This window comes from Bubalus bubalis, chromosome 6 (genome assembly GCF_019923935.1).
Source record: "Bubalus bubalis isolate 160015118507 breed Murrah chromosome 6, NDDB_SH_1, whole genome shotgun sequence".
NCBI classification, from domain to species: domain Eukaryota; kingdom Metazoa; phylum Chordata; class Mammalia; order Artiodactyla; family Bovidae; genus Bubalus; species Bubalus bubalis.
Window position 1 is genome coordinate 724,961 of NC_059162.1, and position 22,204 is coordinate 747,164.

The window sequence follows — 22,204 nt, forward strand, 5'->3', positions numbered from 1 at the left end:
TTCTTTCTGCCTTCTCTCTTAGAAGCTGCCAAGAACCCTATTCTTCACGTGAAAGCTGATGTGCACAAGTCCTTGGACAGTTACGCAACCAGCTTGGCCAAAGCCATAGAGGCTGAAGCCAAAATCAACTTATTTGGGGAGGAGGCTTTGCCTGGGGTCTTGCTTACAGCTCGGACTGTCCCTGGAATTGGCTTTGGGAGCCGCCGAGGCAGCAGAACTCTCGCAGGTCAGAGGCTGCAGCTTCAGAGCATCGAAGAGGGGGATGTTTTAGCTGCAGAGCAGAGATGAGGGTGGACGCCCGTTACCATCTGTGCCAGGGCCCCGGGAGCAACATCTGATATGCAGTCATCTGAAAAAACACTGAAAACAGTGTCTGTAAGTGACTTCAGTGTCTGTGCGAGACCACACGAGGGCTTCCTGTGGATCCCAGTGATGGGACCAGAGCACAAAACAGAGCAGATGGAGGTGTGGCTGAGACTCTGGGCGGGGTGGGATTTAGAGGGGGCTAGAGGCCTCAGCTGGGCAGGAAAGCACCATGTGGGCCACCTCCTCTTCTTCACAACCTGTGTCCTTGGGAGTCCAGCCATGCACTCTACCAGAGGCCACGGGACACTCTGGAGGATGGCGCTTCCTCTGTGTGGCTGATGCGGGCTGTGTGGGGCCATTGGTTCTACCCTAAATGGTCCCCAGAGGAGAACGCAGGAGCACAATACCCCAGACCCATGCGTCCTGGTTACAGCCTTGCCTCCGGGCCTGCTGATTCTAGTAGGGACTGTTCCCTGGCTGCTGGGCAGAGGCAGCAGGTCTGGGGCTGTGGCCGCTGAGGACAAGCCTCCCTATGGACTGGTTCCTTAGTATTTTAAAAGAAGGGAGAAACCACTGTAAAGGACAGGAGCAAGGAACAGATGCCGGATGTTTCATTTCTAGAAAGAAAAACAACCCGTTTGGTTAGGAAGCACCTTCATCTTCCGGACCTGAACAGGGCCGTGGGGCCAAGCACTGCCGAGTAGTTACTGCTATCGTTGGAGGGAATCCCCTCACACAGGAAAATCCCATGGAATAGGTTCCGTATGTGATGCCTGATGTTCTGTTTAGATTAGCTGGCCTCCAGGGAAAACTCCCATGGCCAGCAGCTACTATTTCCCTGCCCTGAATGTCTTAAGAAAGACTTGAAGGAACTCTGGACCTGGCATCAGGAACCGTGTGCCAGCCCGGTTCTGCCTTATGTTACTCGTGGGTCATTGGGACTCCCTGTCACCTCTGGGCCATCTGGAAAATGAGCTCGGGATTGTGGGGTCGGACTGTGGTGTGTGTGTGTGCTTAGTCATCCAGTCGTGTCTGAGTCCTTGTGGTCCCATGGACTGAGTGGTGGCCAGGGTCCTTTCTAACTCGGATCTTTGGTGTTCTCTGAATTTGTTAGGGGGAAAAAAGTGACCCATGGATCAGTATTTGCACAGCTTTTGGGTGTCATTTCTGATGGGCATGTGAAGCACTTCAGGCCTGATGCGTGGGCTGATCCAATGTGTTTGTTTAGAGCACAGTCCTGACAGGATGCCAACCAGAAGGACACACAAATGGGTGCAGAGGGCGTGTCCTCAGAGGTGGAGAGTGGGGCCACGGATCGTGATGCGTATGTGAGCTCTCTCCCCGCCCTGTGAGATGGGATGGCAGCTGACTGTGTGGGCTTGCAGCCGTGGCTGTGGTGACTGAACCACCTGTCCCTGCCTTCAGCCTAGATGACAGCAGCCAAGCGCAGGAACTGCCCCACTTCTGAACTCCAGGTGTCAGCACAGGATAGATTCTGAGATTTCCCACGTCTGTTATGAGGCAGCCGTTCCCGAAAGTGCATCACCTTTGCCGTGTTTCACTGTGACTAGTTCTCCAGGAGGCAGTGTGCCTTTGCTGTGTGGCAGAGACCAGTGGTTGGCTGGGCCGTTTGTCTGCAGTTTACAAAAGACTTTTCCTTAGACCTGGGGGCTGCTACCTTCACAGTGATCCAATTCATCCAGTCTGCATTCTGGCTGGAAGAGGGAAGCAGCAGAGGGCAGTTTCACCTGTGGGTTCTGCTGAGGTGATGTACAGATCAGTCAGATTCTGCTCTCTACTGGCTGGCATTCCTAAACCTGAGGGCATTTTTGCCTTCTGTACTATTTCCTAGCACTTGTCCTTATCCAGTTTCTAGAGGGACCATACTCTAGTACGCTCTGAGGGGGAACAGGGCAGGAACCTAAGATGACCCCCCTCCCCGACCCCATCCACCCCCATCAGGCCATTTTGAGTGCAACGAAGCAGCCTGCATCCCAGGAGTTGGAAAGTGCCTTCCCTGGACTGTACTTGGCTGGGCTTGAAGGAGTGTCCTGAGACCTCCCAAGTCCTCACAGGCTGATCCCAGACTAGCTGGGATACACTAGATTTCATCTAAGCCAATCTAGAAATACTGTACTTCCCAAAAGCATTCTCTGCGTTTCCTCCTTTGTACTGAAGTCCATTCATTCATTCATCTCCCAAGCACTGCACATCTAGCGTGTGCAAGGCATCAAGCTAGGCTCTGTAATAACATTAAAGTGTTTCACTCTAATGCAGGAAGAGACCTACAGGAGACTGAGGCTAATAAGCAGCAAAGTCAAGTAATGGTTCTAGGAAGAACTGCAGGCTCTGTAGGGAGCTGAATATTCCCAATTAGAAGGAGTTAGGGGTAGCACGCTATAGGAGGTGACTGAGCCAAGACTTGGAGGATGTCTGGCAGCTAGAACCATATTCTGCATATTTAGGAATTCAAATACTCCTTATTCAGCCTGAGTGAGAAGGGAGCGCAAAAGGAGGTGAGTGGGGAGAGGACAAAGACATACTCCCCGTACACTGAGGTTTCTGGAGGGGGGGGGCAGTTTTGGGGACACTTGTCCTTGGTGCAGAAAGTCAAAACCCCAACTACCCTTGCTGAACGCTGGCCCATTAGCTTTATCCCGCTGTGCAGCGGCAACCTGAGGCCTTCCTGAGGGGGCAGTGTGGGGAGCGGTAGGTGGGACATTTAGCCACTTAACATAAAAACCTCAGTTCTGCATCTTCTAGTTTTGACAGGACCACCTGTAGGACTGTTGCGCATCTCTACTGCTTTCATTGAGGTTAGCACTTGACTAAGTACCCCCCCATGCTGTCTCCCATATGCCAGGTTTGGGGGCTAGTGTGACATGGAAGGCGCGAAGTCCCACACTACCAAGCACACAAGTCACTGCCGAGGCCTTTCCCAGGCTCTGATTCAGGGCCTTCGACGCCAGGGGGCAGCAGTGTGGCTGTGGCGCCACTGGCCGTTCCCAGCGGGAAAGGGTCGAGGATACAGCTGAAGGCTTGTTTGCTCCTGGCTTAGGGCACCTCCTCTGAACGCCGGGTCTCCACCGCTGTCCTCAGCCTTTAAGGACCACCCAGTTAGCTTGCTTACACTGCTCAGATGTGTGATCTTAAACAAATCCCTGCTGTAGAAATGCGGTTGAGGAATTTAAGAGAAGGGCCATCTGGTGCTAATGTTGTTAATGTTATTTGATTCTCATTTAAGGAGCTGCTGTGTAGTCTCTGAGCAGCTGGCGAGACTAACTCAAGTATTTGCAATAGGACAAGGAATCCTGGGGTGGACAGGACAGGAGAGGGAGGAAAAAGGCTTTGATACAGTGAGAGATAAGAAAGCTTTCTTAAAAGTGAACAATGCAAAGAAATAGAGGAAAACAATAGAATAGGAAAGACTGGAGATCTCTTCAAGAAAATTAGCGATACCAAGGGAACAATTCATGGAAAGATGGGCTCAATAAAGGACAGAAACAGTATGGACCTAACAGAAGAAGAAGAGATTAAGAAGAGGTGGCAAGAATACACAGAACTGTACAAAAAAGGCCTTAATGGCCAGGATAACCAAGATGGTGTGGTCACTCATCTAGAGCCAGACATCCTGGAGTGTAGTTCGTAGTTTGTTACTACAAACAAAACTAGTGGAGCTGATGAATTCCAGCTGAGCTATTTCAAATCCTAAAAGATGATGCTGTTAAAGTCCTGCACTCAACATCCCAGCAAATTTGGAAAACTCAGCAGTGGCCACAGGATTGGAAAAGGTCAGTTTTCATTCCAGTCCCAAAGAAAGGCAATGCCAGAGAATGTTCAAACTACTGCACAATTGCACTCATTTTACATGCTAGCAAGGTAATGCTCAAAATCCTTCAAAGTTAGACTTCAACAATATGTGGACTGAGAACTTCCATATGTACAAGCTCAATTTAGAAAAGGCAGAGGAACCAGACATCAAATTGCCAACATCCACTTGATCATGGCAAAAGCAAGGAAATTCAGAAGAACACATACTTCTGCTTCATTAACTATGCTCAAGACTTTGATAGAATGGATCACAACAAACTGTGGAAAATTCTTAAAGAGATGGGAATACCAGACCATCTTACTTGCTTCCTGGGAAACCTGTATGCAGGTCAAAAAGCAACAGGTAGAACTAGACATGGAACAGCAGATTGATTCCAGACTGGGACAGGAGTATGTCAAGGCTGTATACTGTCACCCTGCTTATTTAGCTTGTATGCAGAGTACATCATGCAAAATGCCAGGCTGGATGAAGCACAAGCTTCAAGATTGCTGGGAGAAATATCAATAACCTCAGATATGCAGATGACACCACCCTAATGGCAAAAGTGAAGAGGAACTAAAAGCCTCTTGATGAAAGTGAAAGAGGAGAGTGGAAAAAGCTGGCTTAAAACACAACATTCAAAAAGCTAAGATCATGGCATCTGGTCTCATCACTTCATGGCAAGTAGATGGGGAAACAGTGGAAACAGTGGCTGACTTTATTTTTCAGGCTCCAAAATCACTGCAGATGGTGACTGCAGCCATGAAATTAAAAGACACTTGCTCCTTGGAAGGAAAGCTAAGACAAACCTAGACAGCACATTAAAAAGCAGAGACTTTGTCAACAAAGGTACATATAGTCAAAGCTACAGTTTTTCCAGTGGTCATGTATGGATGTGAGAGTTGGATCATAAAGAAGGCTGAGCACCAAAGAATTGATGCTTTTGAACTGTGGTGTTGGAGAAGACTCTTGAGAGTCCCTTGGACTGCAAGGAGACCCAACCAATCATAAAGTATATGAATATTCATTGGAAAGACTGATGCTAAAGCTCCAATACTTTGGCCACCTGATGCAGAGAGTCAACTCATTGGAAAAGACCCCAATGCTAGGAAAGACTGAAGGCAGGAGAAGGGGATGACAGAGTATGAGATGGTTGAATGGCATTATCGACTCAATGGACTTGAGTTTGAGCAAACTCCTGGGAGATAGTGAAGGACAGGGAAGCCTGGCATGCTGCAGTTCATGGGCTTGCAAAAAGTTGGACATGACTGAGCAACTGAACAACAGCAACAGTGAGAGACCTTACTAGCTTGTTCAGATTCAATTAGATGAGTATTTTTCTATCCTGACAGTTGGTCCGTGAAATACATACAGATTAGACAGGTCTCTGGATGGACCACAGGATATATTCATGACAAGGGTTCAGCTTGAGCCCCAGCTATCTCCAGTCTAGAAGGAACTGTGGAGGTGATGTAGCTACAAAGGTTGAAGAAGGCAACTAGCATGTACTGAGTTACTCCTGTGAACCTGACATGTTAAGTTACTTGAGTGCCTGTTGTGTGCTGGACATGATTAGGCACTTCCAAATGCTTTATCTCATTGCTTATCAGCTCAAATGTGATATAATGGGGATAGCACAGGATTTGCTATGGGAAGTTCTGGATTCACATTCCACACTGTCACTGGCTTAGTAAGTGTCCTTGGGCCAACTACTCAATCTTTGTGTATTGCAGTTTTCTCATCTATAAAATGAACTTTGTATTCATTTTATATGTGGCATTTTATATATATTCATTTTACGTGGGGACACAGAATCCAAGAGGGTCCCCCTCCGAGGTGATAATGTGGATTAAGGCCTTTAGCGTAGTGCCTGGGCCGCCGTCCATACTGAGCCACTGCTTTTTCTCCGCTCTGCAGGTGGGTGTAGTACTTGTGCCTTACAGGGCTCTCGACGAGACTTGAGAATCTTGAAAAGATAAGTTACCCTACATAAGTGGTGTTGAAGGTTGTTGTCATGTTTGCTCAACAGCACACAGGGACATGGTGAGAAAGGGGAAGGCAACGGAGGCGAGGGAGCAAAGGGCAACTAGCATTTGGGGTTCAGGAGGTCAGGAGGAGTGGAACTGAGCTTTTCTGTTAATGGCCAGTGAAGATGATGGAGTCCCAGGCTGGTGTGGCATCTGGAATCAAAGCGCAAGCTCAGCTCTGACCTCCCTTAAGGGACAGTCAGAAGGGACACTGCTGAGCTGTGACCAGGCTTCCAAGGGCGGCTCCATCCTGCAGTGACAGTGACTGCTCGGCAGTGGCCTTGGCACTTGGGTTCAGACTCTGTGACCCTCCGAGTCCCTGAGGGAAGAGGCAGTTCAGGGGCAGGGGACTGCTGTCACCCACAGGATACAGAGAACCCCAGGTAAATTCCACGGGAGAGTGAAGAGAAATCAGAGTTTTCACCCTGAAGCAAAGGGAAATGGCTGTGAGCACTATATGACTGCAAGAGGGGCAGAGCCGGATCATCCTTCTCATTTGGGACGGGGGACACCCAATCCAAGGAGGCCTCAGGAAGTACAGAGAACTGTCCAAAGTCTCAAAGCGTCCTTGGCCATGTGACTGAGAGAAGGAAAAAGCCAGCTCTGCAGCTTGAGGAGGGCGAGGGATAGTTGACAGTCACCATTAATAGAACAGGCCAGTGGGGCTTTATTGGGTCGGTACAAAAAACTATTGTAAACCAAGGAATCTGGGGATTAGAATATCTGCTTGCCAGAACTATAAAAAAACTGCAGGCCTAAGGAAAGTGATCAGATTTCCCTGGAAGGAATTCAAAGAACAAATTCAATCTACATGATTACCAAGAACAGTTCTGCTCATTGTTATTTTTAGGAGGACAAAATAGACAAAGCTGTTTTCATTTCCCTCAGAGAGCAATTCCCTGAGTAGTATTAATAGCTTAAGAATTAAAAGCCACTTTTTTCCTTTTGACACCACCATTTTGAAATATCATTAATCATAGGTGAGTCAGATTTTCCCAGAGGAAAAGACAGTCCTGGGGAGGATCACAGGCCTCAGCAGGCAAGGCCACGCTGAGAATGCAGGGGAAAGAGCCTGTGTAGCTGGAAATATGTCAGTCAGTGATGCTTAAGGAGCAGAGTCCTATGCTGTGTTCTGATAATGGACTCCTGGATGCAAAGGTGGTTAAAACCCAACCTTCAAAACAAAAGCACGCTGATTCAGAAGTACAGTTCACTTAAAGTTTTTGGATTTTTTTTTTTAGATTAAAAAAATGCTTAGTGTTAGCTGCTGAGTCATATCTGACTCTCTGTGTCCCCATGGACTGCAGCCCACAAGGCTGCTCTGTTCATGTAATTCTGCAGGCAAGAATACTAGAGTGGGTTGCCATTCCTTTCTCCAGAGGATCTTCCCAACCTAGGGATTGAACCTGAGTTTCCTGCAAGGGGCAGATTCTTCACTGTCTGAGCCATCAGGGAAGCAACCCCCTCCCCCCCCCCGCCCCCCCCCCCCCAATGCTTAGGATCATTATAAGTCAATATTTATAAACAAGTAAAAGTGTATTTAGAATAATTTTGTTTACCTGATTAAATACCTGGTTTTTGGCTTGTGTAGAGCTTTGCAAATTGTGAATTTGTACTTATGGACTGTGGACTTCTCTGGGTGTCTCCTCTACCTGTACCCTTTTTCTGCAGACATGTCCTTTTCTCAAGCCTCCCTTCCCACAGGCTGAAAAGAGGAAGGAGACTGAGCCAACACAGTCGCCTAGGTACAGTTATCCACGTATTCTTAATAAACTGCAAGAAAATTAGATTTATGGAATACTGTTAAATGACTGGGAAGTAACCAGGAAATACACACACACACTGTTAATTCTAAGTTTCAAAGGAGAATTAATGAAGAGCAGTGCTCTCTTGCTTGGTCTACCCCACAACCAAAGTCAAAAGGTGGATGGTAGAGATTATCAGACTTGGTACAACCTCAAGGCACAGAGCCTACCACCTTTATCTGACCCTGTACCTGCCAGCCCTAAAGCCATATTCCTTTTTCTGAGTGGTTAAGTGGAACACTGAGATCCAGAGTCTAACTTTCGATCCTGGCATCCCCCACACCCCAACAAACAGTGGATCATGGGAGTGGCCAGGACTCATCAAGTCTGTCTCTGTATAATTTTTTTGCTGTCTTCTTGACTACTTGTCTGGCCTGCCCTGCTCCTTTATAACCAATTGGTGATATGTGCTCATTTGTGTCTGACTCTTTGTGACCCCACAGACTGTAGCCCACCAGGCTCCTCTATTGGGGGGAATTCTCTCAGCAAGAATATTGGAGTGGGGTGCCATTTCCCTCTTCCAGGGGACCTCCCTAACCCAAGGACTGAACCTGCGTCTCCTGCATTGACAGGCAGATTCTGTACCACTGAGCCACCACAGAAGCCCTTTGTAATGTACACCACAAAACTACAAAATCAATAAAACTAAGGCATCTAATAATTCCTTGGACAAATACCACTTTTTAATGTTTGGATTGCAATTTTAGGTTCCTAGCCAAATTGAACCAGAAGTTCAGAATTCCTCCACTCCCAGCTGCCCAGCCTCCTTCACTGCCGATATCCTGTGCCAAGTGAACACACTCAAGTGAAGTCACTGATTTTCTCCTGCTGCTTTTCCTGCCAGTCACCCTTGACCTCACTGAGTACTCCAGTCTGCTCTATTAGTTTTCCAGCACATCTTTGTTCCTGTTCTAGTGGAAGAAACTGTTATTTTGTGTGCTGCAGTAGTCTTTTTCAGTTATTCTGTAAAGCCCTCCGACCTTTCAGGTGTTCCTAACACAGCCCCTGGGACTTACGGGGTGAAATAGGACTACCTCCATTTTCAGTTCAGTTCAGTTCAGTCGCTCAGTCGTGTCTGACTCTCTGCGACCCCATGAATCGCAGCACGCCAGGCCTCCCTGTCCATCACCAACTCCCAGAGTTCACTCAAACTCATGTCCATCAAGTCGGTGATGCCACCCAACCATCTCATCTTCTGTCGTCCCCTTCTCCTCCTGCCCCCAATCCCTCCCAGCATCAGAGCCTTTTCCAATGAGTCAACTCTTCGCATCAGGTGGCCAAAGTACTGGAGTTTCAGCTTGAGCATCATTCCTTCCAAAGAAATCCCAGGGCTGATCTCCTTCAGAATGGACTGGTTGGATCTCCTTGCAGTCCAAGGGACTCTCAAGAGTCTTCTCCAACACCACAGTTCAGAAGCATCAATTCTTCGGCACTCAGCTTTCTTCACAGTCCAACTCTCACATCCATACTTGACCACTGGAAAAACCATAGCCTTGACTAGACGGACCTTTGTTGGCAAAGTAATGTCTCTGCTTTTGAATATGCTATCTAGGTTGGTCATAACTTTCCTTCCAAGGAGTAAGCGTCTTTTAATTTCATGGCTGCAGTCACCATCTGCAGTGATTTGGGAGCCCCCCAAAATAAAGTCTGACACTGTTTCCACTGTTTCCCCATCTATTTCCCATGAAGTGATGGGACCAGATGCCATGATCTTCGTTTTCTGAATGTTGAGCTTTAAGCTAACTTTTTCACTTTCATCAAGAAACAGAAGCCCATAGACATTTTAAGGAGGAGGACACAGAAGCCCAGAGAAATCAGATGGCTTGAGCAGGTCATGTAACTATTTGGGAACCAGAAATAGACCCTAATACTTTTTGAAAATCATGCAGCTGCCCTGTTTAGAGACCAATTCCTTTCCCCTTTGAGCATTTAGCATGTTCCTAATACAGATACATATGTGTCCTGCCCAGACTAAGAGCTAGACATTTAAGTCCAACTGAAGTTACTGAGCCAACTAGAGTTTTTTTTTCCTCTATCCAAAAAGCCATCTGTCTTCTCTTAGCAACACATGTCCTTGGGTCTGCAGTCATCTGGGAGGAGCCATCCCTGATCTCCACATGGGAATCTGGCCACACCTGTGAGTCTATTTGTGGCTCAGTCAGAGACAGCAGCATGACAGCTTAGGGGATAGGAGAGAGAATTACTGAAGGGTTAAGTCTATAGGAACAGCTTCAGGTCATAACCTGTAAGATAGACCTGGGTGTAGATGCTTAAGTTGGGTGAAGGTGGACACCAGCGAGGAGGAGGACTAGGAATTAGGAGACTGGATGGTCAACATTTTCAGCTGAAATCTAGAAGGTGGAGACAGGAAGGCCAGAAGCCAGAACTCTTCAAAACAAGCTTGTGCTAATATATTGAGTATCCATGATGCTCTGAGATTGCACGGGGACTAACCCCTGTACTTGGGTAACGAGGGACCACTAATCATGAAAGGTGATCATTGGAGATAAAGCACTTTGGAAGGAGAGATGAAAAAAAGGTCTTGTATGTAATTCTGTCAAAGAGAAGTCAAAACAGAAAAGGTTATTAAATCTAGAAGAGATTTGGAAAACGGGTCAAGACAGCAAGGCATTAAATAAAAAGTCAAATTCAGGATATCGTAAAACAACCAACTTCTTTAATTAGAAAGCAACAAACATGCAAATGGCAAGTATAGACATTTCTTTGAACCAGTATTTTCACTATGATGAAAATTCCTCTTCCACATTGATCCAAGCTCCCACATCTGAAGGTTAGGGAAAATATTGCACTTTGCATTTTCTACCACTCCTCACACATGGCAAAAAGTTTTTAAAACATTCTGCTAGTTTTGTTTTACACACACTCCCAAATTCATGCACACAATCATTCCAAACCAATGTTAGGTTATCCCCCCAAAAGGGAAAAACTCAAAAAAACCACAACCTTAAAATTGCACTAAAGCTCTGTAAAGAAAAAATATATATAATAAATGTCTTATACAAATTTCAGAACATCTAAGTGCTTGCCAGTAAGAGTTGATTATTCTTCATCCTCATTTTCATTCTCCTGACCAGAACCTTCTGATCTGTCACTCTCCAAACGGTCTGGAAAACACAGAAGACAAAAAAAAACAACCTTTAGTATTACAATCAAAACAGTTGTCAATGCCTTAAATAAAACTGATTAAAATGTGTATAATTGAAAATATCATGTGAAGATCAGCTCACAGCTATGTGTAGAAGTTATTTTTGCCTCTGGAGGCAAAGAATAAAGGAAACAGCACTATTAACTTAGAATATTCATGTAATTCTAAAGATACAAATTACAAAGTAAAAACCCTAATGATCTCGATCTATAGTGGTCTACTGCAATGATTTCAAACTGTGTTCCTAGGAGTTATATCAGGTGTCACCAAAGGGAGTGAGAGGGAAGCTGTGCAAGAGCATCTGGGAATCATTCCCTAGTTGGCTCAGATGGTAAAGAATCTGTCTACAATGCAGAAGACCCAGGTTCAATCCCTGGGTCAGAAAGATCCCCTGGAGAGGGAAATGGCAAGCCACTCCAGTATTTCTGCCTGGAGAATCCCATGGACAGAAGCCTGGCAGGCTGCAGAGCTGGACACAACTGAAGCGACTCAGCACACAACACACGTATTTCTGGTTATAAAAATATTTCTTAAATATCTGCTATGTTCCAGGATACAGTGGTGACCAAAACAGTCACAGTGTCTTCTCTGTCCTCAAGGAGCTTATCTAGGTTGACCACTCACGGGAGTGTGCAATTACAGCCTGGTGCACCAGCATGGCATGTCCTCTCAAGTTCCATGGTTTACATTTGCTGTCCCTCTGCTTGGGACACTCACCTAGTTCTTCAGCTACAAAGGTTATGCTTACTCATCTCAATACAACTATCTTTCCCTTTGTGAAACTTTGCCCAGACTTTCTCAGATACCCAACTTGCAGAATTATGAACTCCTTCCTTCAGGTTCCAGAATATTTTATATGTTCCATATCATGATGATTCTAATTGCAGTACTAGTCTGTCTGCACATCTTCTTGCAGACTGTGAGCTCCTGGGAGGGTAGGAGTTATTTCTTTTTATCTTTTATCCTCAGGGCCTAGTACAAGAGGTTCAATGAAGGTTTATCAAATAAACAAATGTAAGTGTTACTAAGATAAGACACACTGCATTAGGGCATAACGAAGGCCACAGTGTCAAGCCACTGCAGCCAGCAGGATGGAGCCTTTCCATCACTTGAGTTATACAAGTTTTAGTTATTAAAGTGTTCAATATACATTTGTAAGATAAGATTAAAATAAATCTTCACAGGTCACCAAGGAATCTAAACACAGTGGAAGACTTTCTGATCAATAAAAAGTTACCTAAGGGATGTGAGTATAAAAGAGATTATGCTATATTTATTGTGTGCGCCATTGAAGAAGGAAACGGCAACTTTCATTGACCCACTCCAGTGTTCTTGCCTGGAGAATCCCAGGGACAGGGAAGCCTGGTGGGCTGCTGTCTATGGGGTCACACAGAGTTGGACACAACTGAAGCGACTTAGCAGCATACTTTCATGGGAGAGAACAAAACATGAATTTGCTGTTCTGCTTACCTAGAGTATCATAAGTAAGATACCGGTCATATTAGTGGAACATGTTTAAACAGCATCAGCATATTTTACAATGTGCAGGATGACCCAGTTCCTTTTGGCTGTCACATTATGAATGACGTGGGGAAAGGGAGGGTTAAGATGGAATGTCACAGCCTTCAAATCAGGGCGTTAACAGCAGACATCAGAATTCTGCCAAGTCCAAAGCAAGCGACATGAAGTCCAGGGAGGGCCTAGGGTCTCATATAGTCACAGAGTAACTGACAGTGGCTTCTGAAATGAGGAAGGGGGCAGAATGGTTGTTTTTTTTTTTTTTTTTTTCAGATCTTTCTCACACAATTTCTACAGAGTCATCTCTCTCAGAATATAAACCCAATTTTTAAGAACAAAATTAAATAAAATCTTTTTGTCCACAGAGTACTACTGCAAAGCAGTTCAACACTTTCACAAATCTCTGGTTGGCAATTAAAGGCCAAGGAGGGCTGAGAACACTGTGTTCTTTAAAATGACAACTAGAAAGCCACTGTTTTCAAAAGCAAGACAACACCAAGTTGCTATTGTAAATAAGGGTTACATTTGTGGGAAGGCTTCTTTAATTCTCTTTTAGAAATACTTCTTTGTGAAATTATTTTTGATCAGGAAAAATATGAGATACTATTAATAAGCTGGCTGGAGAGAAGGGACAACAGAGATATGAAAACAATTACCCGAAGGAAACCTGTATTCCACAAAGAATCAATACAGTACTCCTGCTTAGCTAGAGATTTGATACTGTAAGTTTATTCATTCACTCACCCATTCATTCAAAAAGAACACTGACTGAGCAACTATTATGTGCTAGGCACTGTTGTTCTAGGAACTAGCTATCCAGATTTGAATAAAACAAACTAGGTCTCTGGTCTTAATGAACTCACTTTCTAGAAAAGAAAAACAGAAAACAAGACAATGTATTTTTCTCCTTTAATCTGTGTAACAAGGCAACAAATAAATAAAGTTAGAATAAGTACTTGAGGAAAAACAGGGAATGACCAGAGAGTAAGTGATGAGAAGGAGCGTGTGCACATTAAGCAACTTCACAATGAGTGACTAGGGAACACTTTTCTGAGGAGGTGACACGAGCTGAGGCCTCAACTGTATGTTCAATTATTAGTGAAGTTGGCAAATGAACAAAGCTGTCTAAAAGGCAGAGAAACAGCCAGTGAAAAGGTCCTAAATATACTAATAAGCTTTATGAGTCTGAGGAGGAAAGCAGGCACTTAATGGCTAAAATGTAGCGAGCGAGCAGAAAACAAATGCAGGGACTCAGTGGCTGGTAGGTCTCTCTCTTGTTGACCAGAGTATGAAGTCTAGGTTTTATTTTATGAGCAGTGGGAAGCCCCTGAGAATTTTAAGCAAGGGTGACATAACCTAATGTACTTCTTAAAAAAGAGTGTCAGCAAACTATGGCCCCTGGGCAAACCCTCCCTTAGCCTATTTCTGTAAATAAAGTAGTATTAGGGTACACCCATGCCCTCAATCTACATGTTATTTACGGCTGCTTTTGCAACACTGTCAGAAATGAGCATCTGCAACAGAAACCACATGGCCCACAAAGCCTATTTACTCTGGCCATTTAAAGAAAAGGTTTACTAACCCACAAGCAAGGAGGGATAAGAAAGCCTTCCTCAGGGATCAATGCAAAGAAATAGAGGAAAACAATAGAATGGGAAAGACAAGAGATCTCTTCAAGAAAATTAGAGATACCAAGGGAACATTTCATGCACAGTTGGGCACAATAAAGGACAGAAATGGTATGGACTGAACAGAAGCAGAAGACATTAAGAGTTGGCAAGAATACACAGAACTATACAAAAAAGATCTTCACGACCCAGATAACCATGATGGTATGATCACTCACCTAGACCCAGACATCCTGGAGTGTGAAATCAAGGGGGCCTTAAGAAGCATCACTACGAACAAAGCTAGTGGAGGTGATGGACTTCCAGTAGAGATATTTCAAATCCTAAAAGATGATGCTGTAACAGTGCTGCACTCAATATGCCAGCAAATTGGGAAAACTCAGCAGTGGCCACAGAACTGGAAAAGGTCAGTTTTCATTGCAATCCCAAAGAAAGGCAATGCCAAAGAATGTTCAAACTACCGCACATTTGCACTCATCTCACACGCTAGTAAAGTAATATTCAAAATTCTCTAAGCCAGGCTTCAATAGTACATGAACCGTGAACTTCTAGATGTTCAAGCTGGATTTAGAAAAGGCAGAGGAACCAGAGATCAAACTGCCAACATTCACTGGATCATCGAAAAAGCAAGAGAGTTCCAGAAAAACATCTAATTCTGCTTTATTGACTATGCCAAAGCCTTTGACTATGGATCACAACAAACTGTGGAAAATTCTTACAGAGATGTGAATACCAGACCACCTGACCTGCGTCTTGAGAAATCTGTCTGCAGGTCAAGAATCAACAGGTAGAACTGGACATGGAACAACAGACTGGTTCCAAACTGGGAAAGGAGTACGTCAAGGCTGTATATTGTCACCCTGCTTATTTAATTTAAATGCAGAGTACATCATGCAAAATGCTGGGCTGGATGAAGCACAAGCCAGAATAAAGATTGCCGGGAGAAATATATCAATAACCTCAGATATGCAGATGACACCAGTCTTATGGCAGAAAGCAAAGAAGAACTAAAAAGCCTCTTGATGAAAGTAAAAGAGGAGAATGAAAAAGTTGGCTTAAAACTCAACATTCAGAAAACTAAAATCATGGCATCCGGTCCAATCACTTCATGGCAAATAGATGGGAAAACAATGGAGACAGTGACAGACTTTATTTTCTTGGGCTCAGAAATCACTGCAGGTGGTCACTGCAACCATGAAGTTAAAAGATGCTTGCTCCTTGGAAGATAAGCTATGACCAACCTAGACAGCACGTTAAAACACAGAGACATTACTCTGCCAACAAAGGTCCGTCTAGTCAAAGCTATGGTTTTTCTAGTAGTCATGTATGGATGTGAGAGTTGGACTATGGAGAAATCTGAGTGCCAAAGAATTGATGCTTTTGAACTGTGGTATTGGAGAGGACTCTTGAGAGTCCCTTGGACTGCAAGGAGATCAAAGCAGTCCATCCTAAAAGAAATCAGTCCTGAATATTCCTTGAAAGTACTGATGCTGAAGCTGAAACTCCAATACTTTGGCCACCTGATGTGAAGAACTGACTCATTGGAAAAGACCCTGATGTTGGGAAAGACTGATGGCAGAAGGAGAAGGGTATGACAGATGATGAGATGTTGGATTGCATCACTAACTCAATGGACATGAATTTGAGTAAGCTCCGGGAACTGGTGATGGACAGGGAAGCCTGACATGCTGCAGTCCATGGGGTCACAAAGAATTGGACACAACTGAGCGACTGAACTGAACTTACTGACCCACATTTTTAAAAAGCCTCCTCTGACGGCTGTGGAAATCAGACTATACAAAAGTGAGAGCAGAAGTGGGGAGACCAAGATAGATGAATATGGATTGTATTGTGGAGTAAAGCTACCCTAATTGATGGAGTGAATTTGTACATGAACGGGTAAGTGCCTGTACGTTCAGTGTGATGTTAGCTCTACAGATATGGCTATCTAGATCTACATCTGCCATGTTCCAGAGGTAGGAACGAATGCTTCAGGGTTTTATAAACCATGTTAACACTTTGGACTTTATCCTAAGAGCATGGGGAGGCACAAGAGAATTTTAAAGAGGGGAGTAAACTGAGTATATTGTAACATATTCTAGAAGAGTTTGGAATGGTTCACACACCATCTCTCCTGTCAAAGCTTCTAGGAATCTCAGAACTGCCTTTCTCTCTCATGAAGTTGCCTAAACTAAAAGCCGTTAGTACAGCATTCATGAGAAAATTCTGGGTGCTTTTTTTAAAATACAGAAGCTCAAATCCTATTCAGATAAAATAAATCAGGATCTTTAGTGCATAGGAACCAGGTATTTGTAGTTTTGAAAAGGAGATTTAAAGCGCACATCATTGTACTTGGAATACAGGACAATGAAGAAAAGGAGAGGAAAGGAGTAGCTGACTCATCAAATAACTAGATATCTTAAGAATAAAAGCAGCAGAAATATCAACTCTTGGTTACCTTTTCCTATCAAGGATTTTACTTAAGACAAACAAGAGGGTGAGTTAGGTTGACTAAGCCAACTACAAAGTGTCTCCCTTTGATTGCTGGCAAAAAAAAAATAAAAACAATAGAAGAAAGAGAACCTTTATATTATAAGCAGCTAATTCTAAAATCAAAAAAGGAGAGTAATAACTGAGTTAACAAACCATTGATACATCAGCACGCATGTAAAATAGATTCTTCCACAAATGAAAGGAGAAACAGTTTCCTATAGGCAAACTCAGAAAGAGCCATTCACCAGATGAACTCTTTATATGAACAAGAAAATTTAGTTATCATAATCAGCACATGTTTTTCCTGTTCTATAAAACAGTGCCTCCTCAAATCTGAAGTCAAGTGAATTTTAAGAGTACTGATTCTTATTGAAGAAAACAGATCAAAAGATGTCACAGTGAATAACATGGGGGCAAAAGAAGTACTACGATAATATGCTGTTGGACTGCAAACATTTTCTGTTTTCATTTTAGGTTTATTTTTTGTTTTGCTTTGACCATTTTGAAATTTTTATTCTTTCCTTGTAATAGTTGATATTGACAATTTGAGGGTTTTCTTTTCAGCTCCTTTAATTACAGACATAAGGAGCTTCTTTAAATTTTTAGATGTACCACAGTCTCTTCCAGGACTTAAGACAAATGCTATATACTCTTTTTTTCTACCAGGAATACTTATGTCTCCCTTACCCACTCTCTGAGGAAATGATATGTAGTGTGCTGTTTAAATAGACCTGAGGGTCTGAAACAGAAAGGTGAAAGTGAAAGTCACTCAGTCGTGTCTGACTCTTTGTGACCCCATGGACCCCGCCAGGCTCTTCTGTCCATGGAATTCTCAAGGCCAGACTACTAGAGCAGGTAGCCGTTCCCTTCTCCAGAGGATCTTCCCAACCCCGGGATAGAACCCAGGACAGAAGTTATCCTAACAAAGAGTGAGGGTGGGAGGGGACAGCATGACTGTAAAAATTCTGAGGTAAGAAAAGAGTTTGAGGTACCCGCAGATTTAGAGAGGGCCATAGAGGATGGAGAAGAAACTGGCAACTCACTCCAGTGTTCCTGCCTGGAGAATCCCAGGGAAGGGGGAGCCTGGTGGGCTGCCATCTATGGGGTCACACAGAGTTGGGCACGACTGAAGCAACTTAGCAGCGGCAGCACAGAGAATGGAGAGGACAGAGAAGGAAAGAATGGACGAGAAAAACAGTTTGAAATCAGCTCATCCAGAGGACTACATGTCTTATTCATGACTTGAATTTGTTCCTGCAACTGAAATTTGTAGGTAAATGGGGAGTAAGTGCTTGGAAGCTAGTTTCAAATTCAGGCTTTACCATTTATCAGTTGTGTGACCTGCAGTGAGTTATTAAAAATACTCTATTATGTAGAGGGCTGGAGCTAACTGAGGATAGATTTATGAAATGATTGGTATGCTACCTGATTCATTAAAGGTATTCTATACATGGTTGTTGTTATTAAACAGTACTCAACATATAAAGAAATTTGTGTTATCAGTGAAGTGATAAACATTTTGTTTATAATGGATATTGGATACTTTCTATTGTTATGAACACAGGTTATTCCATTCCTTTTTGAAAATTAGTTATAATATAATGTAATTAATTGTAATGTGAAGTTTTGTATCTGAAGCACTGAACCCCATGGTTTATCTTCTAAAACAAACACACAAAAAGTACATTTGAGCTATTTATCAGTGAAGTGATAAACATTTTGTTTATAATGGATATTGGATACTTTCTATTGTTATGAACACAGGTTATTCCATTCCTTTTTGAAAATTAGTTATAATATAATGTAATTAATTGTAATGTGAAGTTTTGTATCTGAAGCACTGAACCCCATGGTTTATCTTCTAAAACAAACACACAAAAAGTACATTGAGCTATTGTTTCAAATCTTTGTAGTAATACATTTATTTTTGTCTGGTCTGTGATTGATTTTGGCCAAATGTATCATTAAAAGTTACTTACTATAACACATCTTAAGGTTTATGGTATGATATTCCACTCTGAGAAGAAAACCATAGCTGATAAAAGATTTGAAGTGATGTCATCTTTTCATTATGACAGTTCAATAAAGTTGGCTCATGGGGATACAAATTACTGTACTAAAATCAAGAATTCATACCACTCAGTTCAAAAGTTAAGCCGCCTTCTATGTAGTCTGAGAGGACCTAATGTCAGCAAGAAATAAACTTCTTGTGTTTAAAAAAAAAAGTTAAAAAGTTAAGGCCAAAAAAAGTTGGGCTTGATCTTGTAATTTAAGGAAATTAATAAAATCTCTGAGTTTTTTGGCTGCACCATGCAGCATGTGGGGTCTTAAGTTTCCCAACCAGGTATCGAAGCCCTGCCCCCTGCAGTGGAAGTGCAAGTGCTAGCTACTGGACTGTCAGGAAAATCCCTTTTTGCCCCTTAAATATAAATCCCTTTAACGTCAATCTTAAATAATGTTTTTACAAATATAATAATGATTTTAAGGCATACTGACAGTTCTTACCAGCTCGAATATGGTTCAGTGAAGCCAACATCCTCAACATGAAAGAGGCTGGAACTGTAATGGTATTTCTAGTCTCTTCCAGCATGAGTTCATTTCGAGTTATAACCTACGAGGCAAGTTAAATAACCATGTCAAAGATCATAGAGTAACTGTATGTTTTCCTTAGATACTAGGAGAACTGTAAAGAATTAACAGGAATTACTTCATTCTTCACATATATCTATATGGGTCTATATTACCATCTTAAGGCTGCTGCTGCTAAGTCACTTCAGTCGTGTCCGACTCTGCGACCCCATAGATGGCAACCCATCAGGCTCCCCTGTCCCTGGGATTCTCCAGGCAAGAACACTGGAGTGGGTTGCCATTTCCTTCTCCAATGCGTGAAAGTGAAAAGTCAAAGTGAAGTCGCTCAGTCGTGTCTGACTCCCAGCGACCCCATGGACTGCAGCCCACCAGACTCATCCATCCATGGGATTTTCCAGGCAAGAGTACTGGAGTGGGTGCCATTGCCCTCTTAAGGCCACCCAATGCCAAATAATTACTTTAGCTTGTAATCAACAGAGTAAGATCAGAGAACACTACTCTCTAACTGGAAGAAAGACAAAGGTCAAACCCTGAGGCTACCTGAAACACGTAAGAATTCAATTTACTTTTACTTATAATTTGTTTATAAAAGCAGAGCAGTCTACTTGGTATCCGCTTCTTTTTTTCCCCTCTAGTGGAACTGACACTTTTAGTGACAGCACTGTTAGCTTATTGTCCCTGGGCCATTTGTGCCCCTCAAGGAAAAGGTTACGTCAACCTCAAAGTTAACTTCAAAAATAAACCTCTGGATGAGAGTTACCAATGAACTGTGTCTTAAGTATGAAGAATAGGACTAAAGAACATCCATGAACATCTAGGGATTTAATGTATAATTACAGGCAAAGGAAAAAAGAGGAAACCAAAGGGAATGGCAAAGGAAAAACAGAAAGAAAGGAAGGAAAGCAGTAAAGGAAGAAAAGATACTAACCTGATCAGCAGTCCCCCAACGACATTACACTGTCAACTCATGAGGGTGCCCACAGGGCCCTGTACAGCCCGGCCTCACGAGGCCTGCTGAGCTGCCTTCTTATGTGTCCTCTGGGTGTCAGCACGCGGAGGGCTCACCCACCTTACAGCAACTTGAAACACGCTGATCCTTCTCTCTCAAATGTTCCTTTGGTCCTGGTCTACCTGGTAAACTCAGTCCAATTCTGATTTCCTCTGTGAAGACCTTCCCATCCCATTTACTCCAATTGAAAATTCCTTTCTACGAGTTTCCAGAACACTACGTGTACATTTCTGACACTGACCACACTGTATTCTAGTTGTTCATGTCTGTTTTTTCCCACTAGTCTTTGGGTTCTGAAGGAAAGGGTTTATCTTTTAAAATCCAGGATTCTACCTGATATAGGGGCTTCCTATGTGGCACCTGCTTGCCGATAAAGGAGACAAAAGAGACTTGGGTCCGATAGCTGCGTTGGGAAGACCCCCTAGAACAGGAAACAGCAACCCACTCCAGTATTTCTGCTTGGAAAATTCCATGGACAAAGGGCCTTAAGTGTTTAATATAGGTCTATTAACATAATGAGTAAAAATATATGTGGGAATCTCACTATGAACTGTCAACCGTGGCCTAGAGAACGAGTTTTTCAATTTACTAATATTTTTAGCAATGCACCCCTTATTGTTTTAAGAGAGGGCTGTTGTTGTTCAGTTGCCAAATCCTGTCCAACTTTTTGCAACCCATGGACTACAGCATGCCAGGCTCCTTCACTATCTCCGAGAGTTTGTTCAAATTCATGTCCATTGAGTCAGTGATGATGTCCATCTCATACTCTGCCTCCTTCTTCTCCTCCTACCTTCATTTTTCCCCAGCATCAGGGTCTTTTCCAATGAGTCAGCTCTTCACCTCAAGTGGCCAAAGTACTGGAGTTTCAGCTTCAGTATCAGTCCTTCCAGTGAATAGTCAGGACTGATATCCTTAAGGGTTGACTGGTTTGATTTCCTTGCAGTCCAAGGGACTCTCAAGGGTCTTCTCCAACACCACAGTTGAAAAGCATTACTTCTTTGGTGCTCAGCCTTCTTTATGGTTCAACACTCATATCAGTACATGACAAATGGAAAATCCATAGCTCGGATTATACGGACCTTTGCCAGCAAAGTGATGTCTCTACTTTTTAATACACTGTCTAGGTTTGTTACTGCTTTCTTTCCAAGGAGCAAGCATCTTTTAATCTTATGGCTGCAGTCACTGTCCACAGTGACTTTGGAACCAAAGGGAATAAAATTTGTCACTGCTTCCACTTTTCAAGCTGCCATGAAGTGATGGGACTGGATGCCATGATCTGTTTTTTGAATGCTGAGTTTTAAGCCAGCTTTTTCATTCTCCTCTTTTATCCTCATCAACAGGCTCTTTAGTTCCTCTTTCAGTTCAGTTCAGTCATTCAGTCATTTCTGATTCTTTGTGACCCCATGGACCGCAACATGCAAAGCTTATTCAAACTCATGTCCAAGGAGTCGGTGATGCCATCCAATCTTTTCATCCTCTGTCATCCCTTCTCCTCCCGCCTTCAATCTTTCCAAGCATCAGGGTCTTTTCCAATGAGTCAGTTCTTTGCATCAGGTGGCCAAAGTATTGGAGTTTCAGCCTCAGCATCAGTCCTTCCAATGAACACCCAGGGCTGATCTCCTTTAAAATGGACTGGTTGGATCTCCTTGCAGTCCAAGGGACTCTCAAGAGTCCTCTCCAATACCACAGTTCAAAAGCATCAATTCTTCGGCACTCAGATTTCTCCATAGTCCAACTCTCACATCCATACATGACTACTGGAAAAACCATAGCTTTGACCAGACGGAACTTTGTAGGCAGAGTAATGTCTCTGCATTTTAATGTGGTGTCTAGGTTGGTCATAGCTTATCTT

At 43.4% G+C, this 22,204-nt stretch overlaps 2 protein-coding genes across 22 annotated transcripts in view; one reads left to right on the forward strand and one right to left on the reverse strand.

The window, feature by feature from the left end:
- The window catches only part of GPR161 (G protein-coupled receptor 161), a 65,400-nt gene extending 56,289 nt beyond the window's left edge, over window positions 1–9,111 (forward strand). For 6 of the 9 annotated variants that reach the window (XM_025287413.3, XM_025287417.3, XM_025287411.3 and 3 more), the window contains one exon: window positions 23–3,707. In XM_025287413.3, coding sequence (XP_025143198.1) covers window positions 23–288 — 266 coding nt within the window. In that variant the 3' untranslated portion in view covers window positions 289–3,707. Of the gene's footprint in view, window positions 1–22; window positions 3,708–8,656 lie in introns of those variants that run through there. The other 3 variants (XM_044944074.1, XR_326938.3, XM_044944075.1) reach the window with 3 other exon arrangements.
- A 1,495-nt stretch (window positions 9,112–10,606) lies between these two features.
- The window catches only part of DCAF6 (DDB1 and CUL4 associated factor 6), a 183,976-nt gene continuing 172,378 nt past the window's right edge, over window positions 10,607–22,204 (reverse strand). For 6 of the 13 annotated variants that reach the window (XM_044944078.2, XM_044944083.2, XM_044944081.2 and 3 more), the window contains 2 exons: window positions 19,251–19,365; window positions 10,607–11,074 (listed from right to left, as the gene is read on the reverse strand). In XM_044944078.2, the coding sequence (XP_044800013.2) occupies window positions 11,010–11,074; window positions 19,251–19,365 (180 nt within the window). In that variant the 3' untranslated portion in view covers window positions 10,607–11,009. The remainder of the gene's footprint in view (window positions 11,075–19,250; window positions 19,366–22,204) is intronic. The other 7 variants (XM_006051643.4, XM_006051648.4, XM_006051646.4 and 4 more) reach the window with 2 other exon arrangements.